Source organism: Mesoplodon mirus (genome assembly GCF_964341445.2).
Source record: "Mesoplodon mirus genome assembly, chromosome: 12".
NCBI lineage: Eukaryota > Metazoa > Chordata > Mammalia > Artiodactyla > Ziphiidae > Mesoplodon > Mesoplodon mirus.
In genome coordinates, this window is record NC_138988.1 from 72,258,342 (window position 1) to 72,276,014 (window position 17,673).

At 40.1% G+C, this 17,673-nt stretch overlaps 1 protein-coding gene across 3 annotated transcripts in view; it reads right to left on the minus strand.

Annotated features, from left to right (window-relative positions):
• KIF6 (kinesin family member 6) overlaps nt 1-17,673 on the minus strand; it is a 424,730-nt gene that overhangs the window by 400,460 nt on the left and 6,597 nt on the right. The window contains exons 1-3 of one of the 3 annotated variants that reach the window (XM_082639031.1): nt 15,421-15,550; nt 11,478-11,587; nt 6,342-6,416 (exon numbers count right to left, since the gene is read on the minus strand). In XM_082639031.1, coding sequence (XP_082495157.1) covers nt 6,342-6,416; nt 11,478-11,587; nt 15,421-15,486 — 251 coding nt within the window. In that variant the 5' untranslated portion in view covers nt 15,487-15,550. Of the gene's footprint in view, nt 1-6,341; nt 6,417-11,477; nt 11,588-15,420; nt 15,551-17,673 lie in introns of those variants that run through there. The other 2 variants (XM_082639032.1, XM_082639033.1) reach the window with 2 other exon arrangements.

Genomic DNA, 17,673 nt, shown 5'->3' on the forward strand with positions numbered 1-17,673 from the left:
CTAAGAGACTTCCACTGACAACCTGAGGGAGGGGAGAAGGGAAGCCGTTACCTCCAAGTGGGGAGGAAAGTCCTCCCACTCCTCAGATACCACCCTGGCAGCAGCAGAATGGGGTGCCTTGTTACAGCCCAGCCTTTGCTGTCTGGGTGAGGGTGGGGTCATGAGTTTTTCCATGGTATTTGGATGGAGCAGGGCAACCAGTATCTAAAAGTTTCTGTCTCACTGGGTTTCCCCCTTTCCTGGTGCCTTGGCTATAGAGAGCAGAATTTTTTTGGCACTTTTGTCTAAGTCTACTGGTGTTTCTGGGTTGCCAGTTTCTCCAGCATCCAGTCTGGGATACATGAAGCAACAAAACAAAACAAAACAAAAAGACACAGGGAACTCACGGCTGTGTCATTCCTTTAGGTCCTGAAGTCCCCTGGCCAGTCTACCTTCTTATCTCCACCTTTCAGGGTCTTCTTATATTCTTTTATATATAACACCCAGAGCTTTTAGCTGTACTTAGTGAGAGGATTAGAGAGAAGTATGTTGACTTCATCTTTGTCTGGAGACAGAAGTGACTGGCCATAGTTTTAAAGTGGCAAAAAGAATAAAGATTTCTAACTTTTCAACCCTTAGACTGAATAGGGCATTGACGTTCACAAAGTACATTCATATTCATTGCTTCTTTTCATCCTCAAAACAACCTGGAAAATGTAATATTATTAGCATCAACCTTTCTCAGATGGTGGAACTGGTTCCGAAGTGAGAGGCCTGACCCAGAGTCACATAGTGAGTTAGTCACAGGGCTGAGGCCAGAATTAGATTATTCTACTTGTTGCCAAATTTTTTGAGCCAGATGAGGTAGAAGCATGAGTACACAGAGGTGAATAACTGGCTAATAAGATTTATTTTAAACACTCTTCTGTGGCCCTCCTTCTCTCCCTGTTTGGTCCTCTTGTCTTGAAGGTGCAGGATCTATTCTCTGCCTGTGCAGCAGGACTGGGCAAGCTACGTGACCCACAGCATCATCAGCAAAGTCTGTTTCCCAGGGCACAGGTGAGAGCCCTGCTGGGCTTAGCCCTGGCCCCACTGGAGTGTGGGACTGCCCCTCCCATGAGGAAATCCCTCTACCAAGCCCTGGCCTCCCACCCAGCCAGAGCACAGGTGGACAGGTATTCTCCAACATTCTTCTCCAAGTCTGAGGTGGTAGCCCTGGGAGCTTTCTTTTCCCCTTCACCCTCTTCTTCTCATAAATTGAAAGGCTGCCCTTGATATTGTTCATCATTCGTGAAATCAAATGTTAAAAAGCAATGGTTCACAATAGGTTTTCAGAAACCATCCTGGCTGGCCTTGTTGCAGTGCAGAGGCTTTAGCTGCCCAATGGCGCCAGCTATGGGGACCTGTATCTTGGGCGCAACCAGTCCTCCTGGCAGTGTGCGCCCTATTCATTTTGGTCAAACCATGTTCTTCTCTAACACCAAATTTCCAAACTTTTCCAAAAGCACTCACTGTACCTAAAATGAATTTCCTACACCCCAAGCTTTTAGGTAAAGCATAAGATTGGCTGGAAAACTGGGGTTCTGCAGATTTACAAGTGCATGTGATAAAACCCCTGAAAAGTCTAGATTTCAAAGTTTTCTGCCTAAATCTTTAAGTAAAATTCATACTCCAGAATGATGTGCTGCATTCAGCTTGTGGCTTCAGGTATCCCCTGATAGAGCACCACATACTCCCAAGATCAATGCACTCCAGCTTGAAAAGCATAACACCAGGTAAAATATCAAGTAAAGCTACAACCTCTTTTATATGGTGCAGTACCATACACTAAACACATCTGTGGACCTACTAAATTTTATCTTTCCAAAAAATTATTCCAAAACCAGTGAGCAAAATTAATATGCTAGAAGGCAGTTTTTACCTGTTACTAAACAACATCAGATATATTTCAGAAAAATCAAAGTTCAGAAGAGGCGGAATGTACTTCCTAGTGGAGATGTGCTAAATAACAAATAACCACAAAGATTCTTTTACTTAATTTCCCATGATACAAATTTAGAGCTTTATAAATTCTCACCACCAGTCCTGCTATTCTGCAGTCATGGAGTCATATCACTGATCTGAGTTAAGTAGGAAAAGATGCGTCTAAATTAGTAAGATTCCTGAACTACAGAATTTTGGAAAGAAATGTGATTAATTTTATTTAGCTTTAATTGTACACAGTAACCAGAATTAAGCCACTGTAGGTTAACCCAGTAGAGCAGCCTTAAAGGGACAGTGTAAGATGAACTGGATTTACACTGAGCATGTGTTCCTGGAGACTAATCTTCACCAGAACAGCAGGCACTTCCGTTTAACATCGAAAGTGGCACAGCTTCCATTCACCAGGCCTGCCAAATTATATAATTCTTAAAAAAATATTTTTCAATTTACGGGATAAATGTGACTTCAAATATTGTGTATAAATGAGACTTTATTGATACCTTGTATTTTACCAAAGTCCCACAATTCAAGTTTCCCTAAAGTGTGAACATACTATATATGACATATATAAAGGCAATGAAAACAGAGATTCCCCCAGGCTCTTAGTTTAGTGTTAATTTCCTTGATAACCCTCTCCTCTGCAGATGAATCAGAGAGAGACATGAGTCTGCCTCCATCTATCCATCCACTATTGAAGAACACTTTCCTGCAGAGTAGGAGCCTGGATTAGTGACGCTGACCAGAGCCCTTGGTGGTGAGCAACACCCAGGAGGAAAGAGTGTTCTCACACCCAGCAGACAAGCTCAGGGCACACCATTCCTTCACCACAGACACTAGGGGAACTACAGTGAACAGAAACAGCATTCCCAAACAGACAACAGCACTCTCAAATGACAGAGGTGAGCCCACCACTGAGAATCACCAAACATCTGAGGAAAGTCTGTACCGGGAAAGCAACGCACCAACCTCAACAATAGAAGAACATTCACATAAAGAGGAAGTACATAGAAAGAAAAGCCAGTGTTTCCAAGAAAGATAATTTTCTTCAGAAGGAAAAGGGAGCAGATCATATGAATAAACAAGAATAGACTTTTTTCATTTCCTACAAATGAAAAATAAAATTGTAAAAACTAAAAATTTAAGAGGTAGGTGATAGAGAATACACATGGCTGAAAAGCAAACCACCATCCTGGAAGACTGAGTAACAGTTTCTTTCAGAACTCGGAACCAAAAGACAAAGAGGTGGGAACTATGAATGGACAGTTGTAATATTTGAAGGATAGAACTGGTAGTTCTGGTAGTTCCAGAAGTTCCAGAAAGACAGAATAAATAAGTTGGAGGGAAGAAAATTAATTTTTGAATCATCAAAGAAATTAGCAATGTGATGACCCCTGAGCTTGAATATAAGGGTTTTCAGATTGAAGTGGCTGAATGAGAGACAAGAATACATGAATATATGTAAAAATAGCCATACCTAGACAATCAATAGACTCACTGATATAAAATTTCATAAAAAGAAAAAGAAAAAAATCCTAAAAACATCCAGGAAAAAAGGGTATTTCCTAAGAAGAAATAAGAGCCAGACTGACACTGACATCTACTCAGCAACACTGCATACAAAGAGACAATGAAGCAATATCCTCATAGCTATGAGAGAAAGGAATTTTTAACCTAGAATTCTATACCCAGTCAAACTGTCATTTAACTGTGAAGGGGAATGAGAAGCTTCAGAAAGCTCCCCAGTCTTGAACTCTCTCTAAAAACTTATTAGAAGATGATTATCAGCAAAACTACAAGGGAATCCAAGGAATAGACATAAGTATAAGAAACAGTGATAAGCAAAGAAACATAACTTAGAGATAAGTTTAAGCAAATGCTGATAATGAAAATGATTTTTGACAATCCTGAATAAAATTATCAGTAGATCTCAATACCTAACGTGCTGGGAAAGTAGGAAAGGCAAAGTAAAAGTGTGCTAAGGTCCCTGCCTGGGGAGAAGAGAGACAGACAGGCAGGCAGATGGAGGAAGTTCAGATGTTGAGAAAAAATACAAATAAGTTTTAATATCTAAATTTAAACCACACAGAGGTGTGTACACCTTGAGAGAGAAAATGGAAAGTGGCAAAAACAACAAAGAGCACAGTCAAACCAACAAACAGCATGAAAGGAAAAAAAAATAGAGAGTATGATAAATAGAAAAAAAAAAACCTGAGAGGATAGCTCCAAACACTATTACAGTAATCATAATAAATATTAACAGGTTAAAGTTACCCATTAAATACAAGGGACTCTGAGTTTAGCTACAAAGGCAAAAGCCAAATATATTTTATTTACCAGACCTATATTTAAAGACAAAATGACACAGGGCAGTTGAGTTAAGAGATCGAGAAAGATAAAGCAGATAAAGGCTAACAAAAATAGTTTCAGGAAAAATGGGATACAAGAATAAAAGTATTAAAAAGGACAGTGAGAAATGCTTCCTACTGATGAAAGATATGATTCACTAGGACCAACTTGAGCAGCCTGGATAAAAATGCTCTTGCCTGTCATTTTTGAAATCCTATCATCATTGGGCTGGGCATCTTTGTCAAGTCAGTGAACAAAACAAATAAATCTCCAGCCTTCAATGGAGCTTTTGTTCTAGTAGCAGACAGACAAACAAAGCAACTAGTAAGTAAACTATATAGTACATCAGATGGTGATAAGTGCTAAAACAAATAAAATAAAATAGGGAAGCGTGACAGGGAATGCAGTTTCATTCGGGTACTAATAAAGGAAGGCCTTCCTGAGAAGGGGATACATGAACAAAGACTTCAAAAGAGCTGAGGAAGCAACTAAGCAGATTTCTGAAGGAAGAGAATTCCTGGCAGAGGGCACAGCAAGGGCTCAAGGGTGAAGTGGGCTCAAGATGGGAGAGGCAGTCAGTAATGGGGGGAAAAAACAGACATCCATGAAACACAAACTAAGGTCCCCTCCCCGAATGATTTTAGAAAGGCTCAAGATAAAACACATGGGATGGGCTACCTGAAAAATGACATAACCCGAAACATTACTAAAAAGAAGAGAATTTTAGAAATGTGTGACATCCAGTCAAGGAGACCTGAATTTAGTCTAAAGAGATGCTGTTGGATTGTGACTACAACTAAAATAGCTTAAGCCTACTCAATTATATTCTACCCACTGTGATGGAAGACAGTATAAAAAGAGAAGGGCTTAACAAGTTTAGGGATCTGAGGGACAGCATGGTGACTGTAGCTAATAGTATTTATAAATGTTAAAAAGCTGCTGAGAGCAAATCTTAAATGTTCTCACCACAAAAAAAGAAATGGGAACTACGTGACAAGATGGAGGTGGTAGCTAATACTATGGTGAGAATCATTTTGCAACTTATAAATGTGTCAAATCAACACATATACCTTAAACTTACACAATGTCATGTGTCAATTATATCTCAATAAAGCTGGGAAAAAAGAGAGAAGGGCATGCTTTGAGTAGGATTCATGAGATAGGAGTCTGGGAGACAATGTGTGTCGATATATTTTCAGCAATGTCGTGGTTGAGGGTGTACTGATCAGTGGACTTGAAAAATGGGTTTACTTAGCAGACATATTTTTCATTTGAATAGTAAAGATAGATATATCTGGGATTAATTAGGTCATAAAATCACCCAAATGATTTCAGGATCAGAAAGCAACCTTATTACTAGTAGTTTCCCATATAGACTCCCTACAGAAAGAGAGTGTGCTTATCTAAGGGCTTGAGAGTCTAGTTCCAAGGAGACTTTGCCAACATATATTAATAAAATGGCACTCCAGTTTATTCGGAATCATTTATTCTCATGTGAGTTTGGTTCCAGTAGTCAGCAGCCTGGCACTACCTGGGTATACAGAAACAAAAGGGACCTAAGCTAAGAGTCAAGCTTTGAAATAGAGTTATTACACAGAGGTAGAGTTGGGTCAACCAGAATTAGGCCTCCCAGGTGTCACAGTCCTGCATCTGTCTAACCATATGTTTGAAACATTGTTCTCAGAAAACAGCACTGGATTTAACAGTTAGACAACCATCTAGGACTCTGCTACCACTAGCCACTAACCCTGAGCAGTGCTACTTAATCTCTCTAATCCTCAGAGATTTACATATCTTTCAAAATGGGAGTAATAATAGCTATTCTGTCTATCTCACTGGTTTGTTTTGAGGCTCAGAATCTAAATCTAAAACAAACAAGGTGTAACAATAGAAGGTATTAGTACTGCCATCATCACATGCCCTACAGCCTGAGTACATAATTGATATACTGAAGCACATTACCACCGTTATCTGAGAATTGAAGGCAAGATGAAAAACCACTAACCCACTGAACAAAATATAGGAAATCCTACCTCTCAGCAACTGGTTTGGCAATGTTTTCAAAAATGCTCTCTTGCTTTGCATTTTGATCAAAAATCCTTTGAAATCTGCAAATGTGAAAACAGTAATTATTTAAAAGCTTGAGCCTTCAAACACTATTGGATTAATACATTTTTTTTCCTCCTGAAAGCTTTGTAAATTACCTCATATTTACATCACTGGGCTTACCTAACCTAACACAATGTTTGCCCTGTAGCCCCAAACACACTGTACTCTTGTACCCCTGTATACAAATGGTGGGTAAACAGTATTGCTTTGACAAGATCTGCACAATAAATCCCTCTGAAAAACCGCAGCAGCTTTGAACCAAATAATAAACTGTGTGTTTTTTAGCTCTCAAGAGGGACAGTGTCTGCAATTGGCATCAAATTCAAATCTAGATAAGTGCATGAAATGGAAACCCAGGAACAGGATGTAAACAGCCAAAGAACTTCTGATGTCTGACCTGTAAGAAAAGAATGCAGCTGTGAAATGTATGATTTTTGAACTTAGTTTTAAAGTTTTAAACTGAAGTTTATTTTCCATTAATTAGGTACTGCACCCTAGTATCAGCTACTTAATTCTTAGGACAGTTTGTTTCATTTTGTTGATCATGAGTCAAAAGTCAAACAGTAAATTAAGATAGACCTGTCCTATAAAGGAAATCTTGATCTGACTGGCAAGGCTCGAGCCATGGGGAGGGGGGATGGTGTCCATTGCACCCTTCTTGCAATGGCACCCTGACTTAGCTTAGTACAGGATCACAAGCACAGCTGAAAACCTGGGGGGAGACTCACAACCTATCCTTATACAGTATGTTAACTCACAACCAGCAAATATAGCCCCCATTCAAATATCATGAAGAAACAGACAGGGAGCAATACAAACAGGAAGGAAAGGAAAAAAGGGAGAGAGGGCAAGGAGAAGTGGGGAGAAAGAGAGAGAGAGAGAGAGAGAGTGCATGCATAAGCACAGAGGGCAAAACGTTAACAATTGATGAATTTCCCACAAAGGGTAAAGGAGATTTGACTGCATCATTCCTCCACCTCTTCTGCATATTTAAAAGTTTTCAGAATAAAAATTGGGAGAGGGGGTACATTAAAGCAAAACCTTTGAAACACCCAAATCCTAAGCAGCTTTCAAAGTGCTTAGGAACCCTTGGTGTGTATGTCTGCCCACACAAGTGAGTTGGGCACATGTTCAAGTGAAGTAGAGACTACATGAAATGTAGGTTTGTTTTCACTACTCAGGAGTTCAGAAGGATGTCTGGAGCTGGGTTGGATATAAAATGGAATGAAATTCATTGTCTTTAATCAACATTAATTTCAAAAGATTCCTATAGCATATCAACCACCCTTTTGAAGAAGCAAATAATGAAACTATATACAAAGAGAGATTGTAAGGCACTCTGGGTACTCATTTAGCAGGCCAGATTATATTTCAGCAATATTTACTGAGTGTGCCCAGAACACTCCTCAAGACCCTATAGGTGTATGAGGGCTTCAGATAGGAATGTTGAGATAACACGGCTGCTCAAGTGCTCTTCAGAGCACTACCCACTGTGATGTCTGAGCACAGACCCAGCGGTGCTTTTAGGTGATGATGCTAAGGCTGTTTTGCTTCTTTTACCAGGTTGGTGATGACTGAGCGAATGAATTAGCCATTCCCAACTCCACTTCCTTAAAAGGAATGACATCTACCACCATGTAAACCAAAGAGATGGCAGGAGTTTCAATAAATCACACATTGTGCATTAAACATAAAATATCATCACCCCCAAACATTTTACTTTATATAACGCAGTTGTATAGTAATCTAGAAAGTCATTATGATCAGCTATCTTCTGAAAACCACTGAAGAGCAAAATAGAATCAAAGAGTTTAATAAGTTCAATCTAATCCTTTACAGAGGAAGAAATTGAGGCCCAGAGAGATAAAGCAACTTACTCACAGCAGTGGAGCTAATCTATAATGTGCCTTGAGACATAATGTAGGTTTCCTGATTCCTAGCAGGTCCTTTCATTTATTAGGAGGCTGTGTAGGCTTTTTCTAAAAACCATTTCAAATGTGGTAATTGCTCATCTCTTCTCACCCCAAACCTGTTCCTCCCCATCTTCCTCATCCTGGTAAATGACACCTCCACCCTTTTAAAAGTTCAGTCCAAAACCCTTAGAGTATATCCTTGACTCCTCTCTTTCCATTACACTCTGTATATGACCTATCAGCAAACTCTGTCAGCTCTGACCTTCAAAATACATCCAGAACCCAACTATTTCTCAACATTTCCACTTGCTACTACTCTGGCCCAAGCTGCCACAATTTCTTGCCTGTCTCCCTGGCTCCCTCACAGTCTATTTCCACATGCTAGCAAGAATGATCCTACTCAAACATAAGTGAGATTATTCCCTCTTCTGCTCACAACCCTCCATTACCTTCTCTCAGCACTTTGGGAAAAGTTCCATATGATGTGTCCACTCTGCTGCCCTTTAACCTTCTTCTTCCCCTCCAGCCCCCTTGCTTACTCTCCTCCAGCCACACAGATCCCTCACTCTTCCTCAAACATGCCAGGCACTCTCCCATCCCAGGAACTTCGCTCTTGCTATATCTTCAGCCTGGAATTCCCATCCCCCAGGTATCTGAATGTCTCGTTTCCTTACCACCTTCAAGTTTGTGTTAAAATGTACACCTTCCTGAAGACCCTGTGAAATATTGCAGCCACCCCTCCACTTTGCTGTCCCTCATCCCAGCGCTCCTTGTTCCCTTTCCTTGCCTTCTTTTTCTCCACAGCACTCAACACTTTCTGATATATACACCTTGCCCGTCCATCTCCTCCCACTAAAATGTAAGCACCTAAGAGCAGAAGCTTGGTGGCATTCCCTGTTGTATTCCTAGCCATTAAAACAGCATGCAGTGGATGGTTAATAAAGATTTACTGATTGCATGAATTTTCTTGGGAGAAAACAGCCTTTAAAATGCTTAAATATTTATCTCTGAACATATGTATTTTACTAATTTCTTTATTTAAAATACTAAAACCAATGTTTTTAATTCAGAGATTTAGAAAGAATGATTAAGAGATTTAAAAATAAGCAGATAGCACTTTTTCAATAAGCATGTGTTTAAATTGCACTCTGTTTGTATCTATATAACATACAGAGTACTTTGGACAGGGCCGATGGATAGAAACATGGCCAATTGTTTCTTAGCATTCAAACAGAATTATGCTGAATAAAATGTTTTAGCAAACTGTGGCTTTGTGGAGACAGGCCTAGGGTATCTGTCATTAAGCCATAGCTACTAAGGTATGTAGCATGCTTACACCAGAGGGAGAATGCCCCTTCAGAAAAGTAAGTCATATATTAGAAGGCTACTCCTTAAAGGATAGAATGAAAGGCAAAGAGGAGCCAAAAAGACAAGGTTGGGACCATCTCACTATGCAACCTTGTGCTAGCCATCCTGCTTGTACTTACTGTAAAAGGAGACACAAGAAGAAGAAGGGGTGGGGGTGCTGGGAGAGATATATACATGATAGACAAAGGGGGGAGTTGTGAAGACTAAAGAGAATCTTTATAAGACAAAGTAATAATAATAATTACAATAATAATGAGAGGGGAGGAGAAATAAGAAGTAGAGAAAGAGAGAAAGAGAGAGAGAAACACACAAAAATATCTGAGATGGTTTTATCCAAAGGGCAAGGGCAGGAATGGTCTCAAAATAAGGCCTATGAAAAACAGCATAGAGAGGAATGCAAGAGAGCAATTAGGATTCCTTCAGCAGGACCCAGGAATCTCCTACCTAAATTTAGGCCAGAGACTAAATATGGGTTTAACTTGGGCTCAAACTTCTCCAGAAATCAAAAGTGGGGATTAAAGGAAATGATGTCATCTGAAACTGGAGAATAAAGGCAGTATGAAACAGCCATAATCCCCAAATTTAAGGCCTGGCTCCTAGAATAGTATTCAGACCAAGGGCACTGACGACAATCCAGGGGTAGCTATTTGCTACTTTCCACCTGAACCATACAGCTCTGAACTGTGCTAGAGAAATAAAACATAACACATAAATATGAGTATATGTATAATTTAAAATTTTCTAGTAGCCACATTTCTTAAGAGAAATGAAACAGGTAAAATTAATTTTAATAATATATTTTAACACAATATATCCAACATTTTATCATTTTAACATGTAATCAATATGAAAAAAATCTTGAGCTATTTTATATTCTTTTTATTTCATACTAAGCCTTCAAAAACCCTCAATATATCTCATACTTACAGTGCATCTCAATTCAGACCAGCTACATTTCAAGTGCTTAAGAGCTACATGTGGCTAGTGGCTGGTACAATGGACAGTACAGATACAGAGCGTACATATGTACACATGAGGTCAGTATACCATTTATGTTAAGAAGGCTCACCTATACAGCACACATCTTTAATAAAGTTTAGTCATGCACTGAACTTCTTATAAGAGCTAAACTATAGTGGGCCAAAAAGGAAAAAGATAACACTTGATAAACAGATATAGTAAAGAAAGGCTGAGATCTTGAGCTATCCTGTTGGATACAGAAATATACCCCCTTTTTAACTTTGGGCACAGCAATGAAAGACAACTTGAATTCTATCTACTAGATAAAATAGAGAACTGCAGGCTTCCCTGGTGGCACAGTGTTTAAGAATCTGCCTGCCAACGCAGGGGACACGGGTTCGGGCCCTGGTCCAGGAAGATCCCACATGCTGTGGAGCAACTAAGTCTGCACGCCACAACTACTGAGTCTGCACTCTAGAGTCCGCAAGCCACAACTACTGAGCCCGCGTGTCACAACTACTGAAGCCCGCGTGCCTGGAGCCCGTGCTCCACAACAAGAGATGCCACTATGATGAGAGGCCCGCGCACCACAAGGAAGAGTAGCCCCAGCTCACTGCAACCAGAGAAAAGCCCACATACAGCAACAAAGACCCAATGCAGCCAAAAATAAAATAAATTAAATACATTTTTTAAAAAATAGAGAACTGTACTACAGTCTCCCCAAGAAATGGTGCCAATGATTTCACAGTGGCTATTAATGCAGTACAAGAATTAGTTCAATAGTAAAACAGAAATGAAGATGAAAAAAGAAAGGCTTACTTGAATCTGTAGCTTTCTCGCTTATTATTCACAAATCCATCTGCCAAATCACGAGGTAAGATGATCTCCAAGCTAGGTGTTAATTTTTCATCTTCATCTATGGAATAAATCTGAAAATGTGAAGACAAGTGAATATAAAATGGTAAAATTATGGCTTGAACAATGACCATGTTATTATGATATGCATTGTAATGGTGTTTAAAAAATTGCACTTTTCAGATAAAAAGTCATAACATAGCACAATTTGGATAATTTTCCTCTTTAAACTCTGTGCACACTCAAATAAATATATGGAACTGAACAAGAGGTAAAACCTAAATCAATGCCCGATCAAAGCTCAAATCCTCTTTGAATGATGTAATATTCAAATTTGAGTTATTTAAGTGTCTGTCTCCATTGTTGAGAAGCTAATAGCCCTGACAACAACATACTATCTAAGTATTGCTTTGGAATTACGTACCAGGAATTAACATTTTACTACAACCAATAAGCATTTCTGAGCATTTCCAAAATGCTAGACACAGAGATGAAAGGACTGGGTCTGAGCCTTCTCAGAGAGCTCACAAGAAAGCCCTAATTCAAGTTATGTTCAAAGAAGTAAATGTTTCCACGAGACATATTCAAGCATCTGATAAAAGACATGTGGTTTCAAAGGAGACATGTGATTCATGTCTTTGATGTCATTTTCAAGATTCTCCTCCCAGCTCAGCCACTAATTAGAAAATGACCTGGGAGAAATCACTTAACCTCCTTAAGCTGATATGGAAATGAAGGGTCTTAACCAACCGCCTTTACAATTGTAATATTCCCTGATTATTTTCTTGGCTACCTACTCCTTTATTTATTGGCCAGGAAAAGCAAGAGTCAAGCCTATAAAGAGATCATGGGGAATAAAGAAAAGTCTACGATTCAATGTCCAAAGACCTGGGTCTAACACTGATCTCAATTTACCAGCTGTGTGACCAGCCACAGCTTTCAGAATCTCGGTACCTTATACATAAAATGAAGAAAACAGAATTGCCTCCATTACAAGATTGCTGTGGGGATCAAAGGATGTCATGGAAATGGAAGCATTTTGTAATGCACCATAAAAAATGTTAGTCATTAGATTTAGAGGTTTTTAAAAAAGACTTCTTGTCTTTCATCAAGAAATAAAATTCCTTCTAACAGGCAATACTTCCTGTTTAAGACCCATTTAGATGCTTGATTATGGGGGAAAAGTCATATTTTTAAATAAGTAAAAGCCTATCTAAATCTCCAGAAAGTCTGAATAATTTTCCTAAGCAGATTTTTATTGAGCCCTCTCATTTAAAATGTGAGGAGCTCATGTAAGAAAAGTCATGCTGTAAAATAAAATTATTTGTAGAAAGTAATGGCATCAGGTCCAAGGCTTTCTGGCTAGGTTTTCTCAGGAGACATTTAAAAATTATATACTATAGGGCACTACATTATTTTTTTTTAAGGTTAATGGCTAGACAGGTGAGTTAAAGGAGTATGTAAGACATAAAACATGAAGGAGTGAGGGGTGCCATACATTTTTAAAATCTGTAACACTCAGTACTCAGAAGAGAAAAAGGACCAATAATTAGAGTAGGTACTGTGACCCTCAACTCCTCTCATTAAGTCATTCTTTGAGGCATTAAGAAAAGTCCCTAACGAAAAAACTTGTTTACTCTAATAGATTGGCTTTCTACCATTAGTCATAAAAATATGTGAGATTGTTTTTAATAGGAGACAGTTAGATCAAATGCAAGGATGAATATGAAAATATTTCAAAATATACAAAGCACTATACAAATGAAAAGGATTGCCATTGTTAAAATGATCACAGAGCATCTTATGTACCTTTTAATGTATTAATCTATAAATTACCATAATTTAATATATAGTGCCTTAGGGAATACGATTAATGAAGTAATGGAGCCACAAAATGAAGAGGAAAAAAAAAAACCTTTGAATCACTCTTGGTTTAATGTTACAAGGGGCATTTCTAGTCAGAGAAACAACCACACAATCTTTGGGGGCCAAAAGGATAGGGTGCTAAAAGTGGGATTTCTAAGGAAGAGCAGGGATACTCTCTGCTCCGGGCACAGATGAACTCAAAATTTGTTCATCTGTGTTCTCTTATGTTTGCGCTATGAGGCATAATGCTGCATCTCGGTAAGAATCTGACATTATTAAAATACACTATGATACCTAAAAATATTTCCTGGAGTAGCAAACAAGCCACTCCACAGAATCTCACCAAAGAAATGCAAAAGGAGGCACACTGAAATATTCAAACATTGCATTTTAAGGAAAGAGGAAGTTCAAATAAAATCCAGCGTTCTCCATCAACCCACCACAACCCCCAGTCCCACTTCTATCCATCTTCTCATGTTACTATATCCAAGCACCTGTTTCTGACTGCTGAGTCAATGCAGACAAGTTCAATATTTTTAGCTAAGAATCTGAGGAGGGCTGGGGGGGGCAGGGAAATGTTACATGTAATTTTTATAAGTGATGCACTTTTACAACCCTTCTTGAAAATGAATGTAGGAGGAGAGAAAATGGGATGATACCCATGGCTCCTTTCTATACTCTTTATTCCTTAAAATTAAAAAAAAAAAAGGCAATATTTTCTTTGGAGTCTTTTCATGCATCTTTTCCTAAATGTATTCCACGAATGAAAAGACTGAAGATGACGACGATGACAAGACACTATATTCTCCTTGTTTTAAATACATAAATTACATGAGGCAAATGCTAAATTATGAGCTGCTATGATGTTACATACATACATACACACTGTGTAGATATGGGGTAGAGATAAAATATTATTAATAATATGCCCATTCCAGAGACTCGTGAACAGGACTCCGATTGCCCTTGCCTATATCCTTATTTTGTGAGGCAAAAAGGTTTTGTCCCAAGAGCCAAGAGCTTTGGGGAAAAAAAATCTTTAATTAAAATCAGGGTTCTGCCACTCAGTAGGTGGGTGGCTTGGCCAAATTATTTAACCTGTCTGAGGCTCAGCTTCCTCATCTATAAAATGAAGAAAATGACATCAATCTTGCGGAGTTCTCTTGAGACTCAGGGATAATGCAGACAAAGCATCTAAGTGGTAAGAATGAGTATGGTCCTTCCCAGGGAAAGAAAACAACGTTTGAGAAGCATTCAAAGTACAATATCTCTGCTCAGAGTAAGGGTCATGTCTTATAACCTTCTTTGTACCCTTTCGAGTTTAGCACCCTAGAGGAAACACCTAGTAATGCTCAGTTAATGTTTTCTGAATAAAAAGTGTATGTGTATTCTCTGTGTCAGGATGCATAAATATCTATCCATATCTGCAATGAGTGTATGTCAACGTTCATGCTTCTGTTCCTGATAACAATATAGTTAGTCAATGAATTCTAAGGGCCCATTGCGTGCAGAGCACGGTGTATGCTTTGTGTATCTTTATCTGTAACTATTATCCTATCATCTCAGACGTGGATAGCCACGTTTCTCTTGCTTGCACGTTTTGCCTGAGGACAAAAGAGAAGCTTGAGTGTACCTGGGTGGACAGAGCTGCGTGACTGTCTTCCAGAAAGGTGCAATAACGATGGACAGCTGAGGCGCAGTCTATGCGAGCGTACACGCAGACGTACCTGCACGTGCACGTGTCTGCCGCTGCGTGAACATGTGTGTCCGGGGGTACGCATGTGGCTCTGTGAAGGTTAGTCTGGACCCGCAGGGCTGGGTTGGGTGGGAGTGTACCGGGTGTCTGTCTGTCCGCGCCCCTGACAGAAATGCGCGGGAGTCTGCGAGGCTGCCCAGACTCCGGGTCCAAGTGTGCTGAACTCCGGGCCGCATCCAGCGCCTGGCGCCGAACCACTCACCCCGCCCAGGCCCCTCGCGTGCCGCCCCTCCCCCGGTCTGGGAGGCCCCGCCGCGCCGGCGCCCGTGCTGCTCCGACCCGTACCCCTTGTTGCTGCTTCCGGACAGTGGGCTTCACCCTGGCGAAAATTTGGATAGTCTGCTTCACCATCTCCTCCCCGGTTCTTGCACTGACCCTTGACCTCTCTCTCAGGCCGTGGCTCCCAAAACTTCTGACTCCCGCCACCTCAGGCGAGACGAAGCCTTAGCAACAGTAACTAGGGACACTACCCAAGGAGCCCCGCGCCAACCAGGACCGCCTCCTCTCCCTAATTGGTTGCTGACGGGTTGGGGAGGCCCGAAGGGAAGGATTGAGGGTGGGGCGGGGCAGAGCCGAGCGGGGAGAGCTGCGCATGCGCGTGGTCAGGTCTGGCATCTGGCTTAACGCCAGAGCTGGCCTGGAGAGTGGTTAATGGGGTGATAACCGTCGTGCCTTCTTCAATCCATTCTTTCTCTCTGCCAGCACCTCTTTTTAGCACTGAAGTCATTCTGGTTTTTATTATTCATTCATTGAAGAAATGGCACTTGATCTGTGACAGCAATACACTGGCCCTGGATCCTGAGCTGAGCAAAACTTCCTGTGCCCACTTGGAGATTAGGGTCTGATGAAGGAGACAGAGTTTTAATAGGAAATTACAAGTTATGTTGGGGTTAGCGCGGGGTTCTGTGGAAGGGCACCTCATCTAGTTCTGTTTTGGAAGAGGCCAAAGTTGGAGGAAGGGGGACTGTTTCCCATTCAGTGGTCCTGGCATGAAAGGATGGGCTCTGGTGTGCACTGTTGGTGGGAATGTGAGTCGTTACAGTCACTAAGGAAAACAGTGTGCACGTTCCTTAAAAAATTCAAAATAGAACTGCCATGTGATCCAGCGATTCCACTCCTGGGTATATATCCAAAAGAATTGAAATCAGAGGGATATTTGCACTCCCATGTACACAGCAATATTAGCCAAGATATGGAACCAACCTAATTGCCCACTAATGGATGAATGGATAAAGAAAATGTGATATATATAATGGGTTATTATTTTATATATATATTATGTTTTATGTTTATAATGGGGATATATATGAAGATTATTCTGCCAAAAAAGAAGGAAATCCTACCATTTGCAGCAACGTGGATGGGCATTATGCTTAGTGAAATATGTTGGAAAAGACAAATACTGTATGCTCTCACTTATACGTGGAATCAAAAAAAGTTGAGGGCTTCCCTGGTGGCGCAGTGGTTGAGAGTCTGCCTGCCGATGCAGGGGACACGGGTTCGTGCCCCGGTCCGGGAAGATCCCACATGCCGTGGAGCGGCTGGGCCCATGAGCCATGGCCGCTGAGCCTGCGCATCCGGAGCCTGTGCTCCGCAACGGGAGAGGCCGCAACAGTGAGAGGCCCGCGTACCGCAAAAAAAAAAAAAAAAGTTGAACTCAGAGAAACAGAGAGTAGAATGGTAGTTTCCAGGGGCTGGGGGGGTGGAGGAAATGGAGAGATATTGGGCAAAGGGTAGGAACTTCCAGTTATAAGTTCAAGGGACTTAACATACAGCATGGTAACTATAGTTAACAATATCATGTTATATATTTGCTAAGAGAGTAAATCTTAAATGTTCTTTTCAGGAAAAAAATTAATAATGAGGTGATAGAGTTGTTAACTAGCCTCATTGTGATAATCATTTCATAATATATGCATGCATCAAATTATCACATTGTATACCTTAAACTTATATGTCAATTATATCTCAGTAAAGCTGGAAAATAAGTAAGTAAATAAGTAAATAACAAAAAGAAAAGAGGGGCTCCTCAAAAGACACTGTTAACACATGGAAAGTTGTTCCACATCATTATCCACCAGGGCAATACACGTTAAAAACCACAATGAGATATCACTACACACCTATCAGAATGGCTAAAATTAAAAATAGCCGCAAAACCAGATGCTGACAAAGATACAGAGAAACTGAATCACTCATACATTACTGGTGGGAATATATAATGTGAAATATATCATAGATAATTTTACAGCTACTCTAGAAAACAGTTGGGTAGTTTTTTACAAAACTAGAGATGCAGCTACTATAAGATCCAGCAATTATGCTCATGGGTATTTATTTCAGAGAAATGCAAACTTGTGTTCACACAAAAATCTATACATGAGTGTTCATGGCAGCTTTATTCATAATAGCTCCAAACTGGAAACAACTCAGATGTCCTTCAACCACTGAATGGTCTAACAAACTGTGGAATACTATTCGGCAATTAAAATGAAGAAACTACTGATACATATAACAACCTGGATGAATTTCCAGGGA